Here is a 6,901-nt window from a genome sequence, read left to right on the forward strand (position 1 = left end):
AGTATAGCAAGGTGGCATTACAAAGAGAGCATGTGCATATGTGCACACATGCATGTATATGTGCAACAAATAGATAAAATTAGGATAAAGACATGTCAACTCTTTATAATTATAAAAATATACTTGATTCTATGAAATAAAAAACTACATATTCAAAGACACACACACACACACACACACAGAGTCCGAGGCTTGGAGAAGACTACGCAAACATAAAGAATTGAGTATCTATCAAAATCAACATACAACCATTAGAAGAAAAAGAATAAAAGAGGACTTAAGGCAAGCTACATGCCTAAAAGAGGCAACAATAGCAACAAGAAAGCAATTTGCAAGGGCAACAAGAGGCTTTATACCCGACAATGGAGGTGGCAAGCTACGGTATCACATTCGCCTTGCCAATGGCCTTCTACTTTCGGTTAGTAGTAAAAGCTAATACTAAGAAATCATCAACCTGCCTCATATGGCAAAAATTCAATAAAATTTTGGGCTTTGATCCTAGCCCGGAATGAATGCTGGCAATATGCTTAAAACATGTAAGTTGGATGTCATTTTCCAATTTTATGGAAAAGCTAAAAAAAAGTAGCAAACAGGTGTGTAACACAAGAATCTGCCAAACAATTCGAGCTAGATCCCGAAGCAACACAAGCAATAAAGTTATGCAAGAAGCTCGTAAAGTGCTATTTGATGAGTGTACATAGTATTGGGTACTTGGTTGGGTATTTGATGAGTGTACATAGTATTGGGTACTTGAGTGGACATACTTCAAAATTGGAGGTTGATGCAGCCATTTGGACAAATCTTCCCCTCATGAGACCTGTTGTAGAGAGCCCCTGTACTTGCACCTAGGGGCTTGGCGACCATTTGACAAGCTGATAAAATGAGTTCTGATTTCCCATCTGACTCGATATGCTCAAATCCACAAGCCATCTCTTGAACCCACTCTTACCTGGCCAGATTTCCATAGTAAGCGGTAACTGCTTTGAGTTTGTTGTCAATATAATTTTCCTCAATCTGCATCAAACACATTCTCGATTCATCACTTGCTCAATGTGAATTGTGGTGTCAACTTCATGATCGAAGAATTGCAGACTCCATTACATTTTTTTCAAATCACTTCAATGCCATCAGTGTCTCAGGTAGCAAATTCAAGATTTTTCTAAAACCTCACCTCCAGTGGAAGTGGTGGGCTTGTAAGCCATGACAGCTGCACAAGTTGTTCTTCTTCAACAGTGCGAGGCAGAAAAAAAGCAACATTCAGAGTAACAGACAATGCCACTTTAAATAAAGCAAACCTGCACACAATCAAGCAAGAGGATCACATTTGACCTAAAATTTGGTCAGCAAACTGCAACTATTTTTTTTACTGGATACTGACTTGAGACAAACAAACAGTGAATTTGTTGAAGAAACAATACCCATCCCTGGGCTTCAGCATGGTCTCAATATTATACTTTCTTGCTCGAGCATATCCAGGACCACCCCATGGTGGTGATAGAAAGATGACATCTGCCTGAGCAATAGTTCAGAAATATCAGCCCCAGAACAGTGAGCCAAGTGATCTTACAGCATCATTCTTGATAATTTTGTAGGTCTGGTTACCTTGAGCCTCGGTGCCAACTTGAAGAAATCTCCAACAATAAAATCAATGTTGTCAGTAAGGCCATAGATGCTTGCATTGTGCTGTGCATATTCAATCTTCTTTGGGTCAATGTCTATGGCAATTACATGGATACTCCTGCATGTGAATAATGTCACAAGGATGGATCCCCTTTGATAGGATGTTTCAAACTTCACTTTCATCTTTAGTGCAATTTCTTTTAAACATACGTTAAAGCAAACTGAATGGCATTGCCTCCAACCCCAGTGAATGCATCAATAAGAAAACCACCACCACAACGTGCAGCTTGATGTTTTGCAACCTGTTCAGGTGTGACAGAAAACAAGCCTTCCTCATCCACCTTTATTCCATCATCAAAGCGGGAAAAAAGGGTGTAACGCCACACCCAATATTTCATGACTTCCTTGTGAAATGCTTCCATCATGCCAGGTAATTGCACCTTTTCACTACTGTTACTGCACACTGTCAGAATGCAAAGAAAATTTGTAGTGAAAGGGCCATATGCAGAGAGAAGACATTTATATGTTTAGTGAGATAACATGCCTCTTTTTTAAGATCACCTTTAACTGATAACATATTTATTTCTTCTTCTTCTTCTTGAATCTCCTCAATTGAAGTTCCCTTTTCTAGAGGAGTTTATGCATTTGTCAAAGCATAGCCAAGAATCTTATCTTACTCAAAAATGTTAACATGAAAAAAGAAGATAATTGTGTTCGACGAGTTGCTCTGGCTTGTAAATCAGCATACTGTGAAAATACCTGTCTTAGTTCCAGAAATATGGAAATCTGCAGATAAAAGCTCACTTTTCCTTGTTTTGAATATTTTGATTGCTCTCATGCTTCGTTTTCCCTTTCGGAGACCCATCAATCGACCAACTGGAAGAAAACAGGAAGTTAGCAAAGATATTTGGAAGGCATCACTGACAAGCAAACCATATACACAACTTTTATCACCTGTACAGCTTTTGAAAAGAGTAGTTTTGATCACATGCTTCAACCTCTGCTTTCTTCTCCCCACTTGAATTGTCACATTCCTCCTTTTGCCAGGCACTGCACATCACACCTCTTTAACGTGCCTTCTACTAGTCCCTCTACACATTCTTCAGCAATATAAAACCCTTACGATAAGCAAACTTGGCATTATTATTGCTGATGCACCTCCTTTGAGTTTTCTGGTTACAGAGCCTCTCATTAACCCTGGTTTGATCTGAAAACACCGAGGAACTTCAGCAAGTCACAGCAGCATGAGTTGACATCAATCAAGAGGAGGAAAAGAAAATCACACCAAATTGCAATGAATTAAGACTTATCAGCAGAATTACATAAATCTCACCACGGTGAGAAATCCATTAAATGACAGTTACTTCACTTTAAGTGCCGAGATCTTACAACTATCTTTAAAAGGTGAAGCCTTCAACACTCTCCGGTGCTCCACATCTTCAGTGTGTTTGAGATCAATGTCAGAGTTGTTGCCAATGAGCTTGGTGTCTGAAATTTTTAACTCCATCTATGCTTGAAGTTTGTTATCTTTGGTCATAGGATTGAATGACTACTTTAACAACCAAACTTCAAATGCTAATCTTATCGGTTCACACCTGCACATTGTAAAGCACAAGTCTGTAAGATGTATGCATTTTTACCTGAAAGAGTAGGTCTTACTGATCCATCAATAATAAGCATATCAGGGATTGCAAGTGCAACCAACTGTAAATGATGATACCAGATAGCTAACGCATTGAGGCTGCAGTGAATAAGAAAGTGTAGCTGTGATGCTCTCTGGGAGTTGCTGAACAAAGAACTCACAGAACCGATCACACAAACATTTAAAATGCCCAACATCAAAGTGGACAGAGAGCATCAATCTTACGCTTTGTGTGAATGAAGTTGCCATTCCAATAGTCAAAAACTGACAGGGGTTTATCTTAAGGATCAGCATAACCATCAGTTCACTGGGGCTTATCCCTTTTGTCAGACTGCGCCAGTGAACTGATGGTTCAAAGGAGCAAGAGCTTCCAGGTTAGACAAGATGCCAGAATTCATACATCACTCAGTTAATCACTTTTATTGTCTCCTACCTTTTAAGCCGGAGGGAGTTTTTCTGAATCACACGGATGCATCAAGCGAACAAAATGAGTGTGTAGTCCTACGGAAACAGCCTAAAAAGACCCGAAATGGCATGCTATTCCCCTGCCATTTGAATGATTTTGAAGCTCCTGATGTCAAGTCCAGCTAGCATGTTCATTATATACTCTGTGATGGAATGCTATGGCTTCACTTCATTCTCAGAGATATGCTTTCTTATATTTCCTTTTTCCTAGTGTGCTCCAGCACAAGTTGAGCCAATGAAAGATGCTGACAAGGTAGAGTTTTTTGCTGCTATGATAAGAGCTTCATGCTGCTTTAATGCATCTGTGTAACCTTCTTCCTGACGTTGTGGAGTTTTTAGTTGCCGTAAAGGCATCTGCTCGATCTAGAAACTCTCTTTCAGACTGAAAGCTATGAGACATTGAAGATGATCTGCATCGCCTAAGCAGACAGCTCTTGCTTCTTTGAGCCCGTGCAAACATCAAGCTCTGTTAGTGCGCCAATGAGTCTCGACATACCTTCGTAATCTGTAACTCTGAACCCTCTGTTGCTGTTCTGTTGTTAAGACAAGTCCATCTGCGATAACACCCTAAAACCTTGCTTTAGGACGACGGGACGAGATATGGCAGCACTAGAGCCTAAGGCCCCCACCCCTGCGATTGAGCATGGTCATGCTATACATTCTATGAGAGAGAAAGGGAAATGAAGAGTTAACGAGTAATAAGCAAAGTTTACTACAAAGCCTGCCCATTTGGTAAACTAGTGAAACAAACAGGAAGAATTAATAAGATCAAAATATTCCGGGGAATTGATTTTAAGCATATCCTAGTAACTAATAAATATCTTGCTATATTGTTATTTTGCTTGTAACTTTGGTAAATCTCCAAGAGTACCAAAATTTTCGCAAATCTCCTAAAACCTCCCCAAGTCTCTTTTCATACTCAAACCTCCAAACTCAAACCTTCAAACTTAAATGCAAATTCAAAAGTGATAGCAAGTAATATTAATTCTCTCTCTCTCTCTCTCTCTCTCTCTCTCTCTCTCTATGTGGAGTTGTGACCAACAACAACCTAGGAGCGAAAAAAACCATGCTCCTTTTGTGTGTGTGTGTGTGTGTGTGTGTGTGTGTGTTGGGGGGGCGGGGGGAGATAATGCAAGCAAGCGTGTAGACTACAATGACTGTTCATGAAGCCCTCTCTCTCTCTCTCTTTGTGAAAGGTGGAGCAAGGGTGGAAGCACAAGTGGAAGCAAGAGAGAGAAGTAAGATTTACAGGGGTTCAAGCAAGAGAGAGCAAGACACTATGTGGGAACTCGAATAATCACAATATGTGGCATGCCTTCCCTAATTTTATTATCATAGAAAGAATAAAGAATAATGTTGAGCAATTGCCACTTACAATGTGTAAGTGTGTGGACAGTAAGTATAAGTAAATATAGGCGGCTAGGCATAGGCTTTAACTCCAAACAACCTTCCACTTAAAGGCGAATGTGCTTGAGTATAGAGAAAACAAGAAAAGAGTGACAATGTACAATGTGTACATAGAAGTACAACAATATGAGGAATAGATATCATCTCATCCTATGCCCATCAACTTCCTAAGGAAGGCATAACATCCCACTCAAATACTTTTAATAAGCATATTTGCACAATTTTTGTCAGTCCACAAGCTCTATCTACTTGTCCTTAATTACCTCTCTTTACCACAATACTTTTTTGGCTGAGGCAATTACTTTGCCATTCATTTGATTAATAGATTTCCATGAACTACTCTTGGTGGTAGAGCTACAAAGGAGGTATGGTTCTGCCATATTTTCAAAGAAAAATGCAATAAGCTGGATTCGAAATTCATTAAATGCATCTTTCTCGGATATGGTAAGGCAAGTGAGATAGGCTATCACCCTTGGGATCCACAAGCTTGGAAGGTTATCTTTAACCATAGCATTGTGTTCCATGAGGAAAATATACATATGAGACCAACACAGGTAGTTGAGATACGTAAGGTGATCTTTCAGGAGGAACCTCCTATTATAATATAGCTAATCCCAGTTAGATAGCCTGCAATAGTTGTTGATAATGTAGTGGCCCAAGATCCACCTGTTGTGCAGGATCGTGATGTTAGATAGAGAGGACAAGCAATACAAGCCCCACAATCGATTTTGAGATGCTCTACTAAAGCCTTACGTCCTCCTGACTATTTTGAGCCCTCTTTATATTATGTTATGGTGATAAATTTTGGTGAGCCTCTTATTTATGAGAAGGCTATGTGTAGAGATGAAAGATACTCATGGGAAAGAGCCATGCCATCTGAGTTTGACTCATTGCAGAAAAATCATACATGGAATTTGGTTTCCTTATCAAATGGTAAACATGCATTGCCATGCAAGTGGGTGTATAAGTTGAAAAGCTTCCCCGATCACCCTAAGCTAGTATAAAAGGCACGATTGGTTATTAAGAGTGTTAAACAAAAAATGGAGTTGACTTTGATTTTTAATGGATGTTGAGACGGCTTTCTTGTATGGGAATGTGCATGAGGATATCTATATGCATTAGTCTAAGGGCTTTGAGAAAAAGAGCAAGGAACACCTAATGTGCAAATTGAGGAAGAGTCTTTATAGAATTAAGCATGCACCTAGGGAATGATATCATAAGTTTGATATATTTATACATTGGCATGGTTATTCCCACAGTGATATGGATCTATGTCTTCACATGGAGAAGGCACACGAGGTTAACCTTATCATTTTGGGGCTATATGTGTATAACATGATGATTGTTAGGAGTACTTGTTATGGACCATCAGGACCATAACAGGAAATGCAGGAAATTAGCACTGCAGGGAACTTCCTGACACAGTTTGCAACCATTTCGTACATTTAATCTTCAGGAACAATATACAAACATGAACTACATATTATATTCATCAATGCTGAACCACTGTCCTGAAAACTATCACACAGTTTATCATCATCATATTCACTCCTGATCAAATAACTTGCAATAGACAGCGCAAATATTCAGGACACAGATACACATTATTAGAACCAGGCATAAACGACCAGAATCTGGCGCTGTCCTAAAGAAGATCTCATTTCTCATCACGCAGGAATACAAAAGACACGAACTCCTGACTATCAGAAAGGCGCCTGCATGTCAAGTAAAAACCTAAATGCTTCATATGACATCTTAGGTCACTTT

At 39.3% G+C, this 6,901-nt stretch overlaps 1 protein-coding gene across 10 annotated transcripts; it reads right to left on the reverse strand.

Annotated features, from left to right (window-relative positions):
* Nucleotides 1-479: 479 nt before the first annotated feature.
* On the reverse strand, nt 480-4,422 carry LOC148020014 (uncharacterized). 10 transcript variants are annotated; one of them, XM_087700272.1, is made up of 12 exons: nt 3,010-4,421; nt 2,744-2,827; nt 2,575-2,670; nt 2,380-2,496; nt 2,182-2,247; nt 2,007-2,083; nt 1,831-1,922; nt 1,603-1,738; nt 1,419-1,513; nt 1,172-1,295; nt 950-1,014; nt 485-872 (listed from the first exon to the last, which is right to left on the reverse strand). In XM_087700272.1, exons 1-12 carry the CDS (start codon nt 3,125-3,127, stop codon nt 809-811), a joined length of 1,134 nt encoding a protein of 377 aa, XP_087556398.1. In that variant the 5' UTR covers nt 3,128-4,421; the 3' UTR covers nt 485-808. The 10 variants fall into 10 exon arrangements, 8 of the variants coding, with proteins under 8 accessions (XP_087556400.1, XP_087556398.1, XP_087556394.1 ...); XM_087700268.1 differs by having other exon boundaries at nt 487-872; nt 1,831-2,083; nt 3,010-3,215; nt 3,696-4,420; XM_087700269.1 differs by having other exon boundaries at nt 488-872; nt 1,831-2,083; nt 3,010-3,215; nt 4,224-4,420.
* Between the last annotated feature and the right edge of the window lie 2,479 nt (nt 4,423-6,901).

Source organism: Lygodium microphyllum, chromosome 19 (assembly GCF_053477565.2).
Source record: "Lygodium microphyllum isolate KBCC chromosome 19, Lygodium_microphyllum_v1.1.10, whole genome shotgun sequence".
Lineage (NCBI taxonomy): Eukaryota > Viridiplantae > Streptophyta > Polypodiopsida > Schizaeales > Lygodiaceae > Lygodium > Lygodium microphyllum.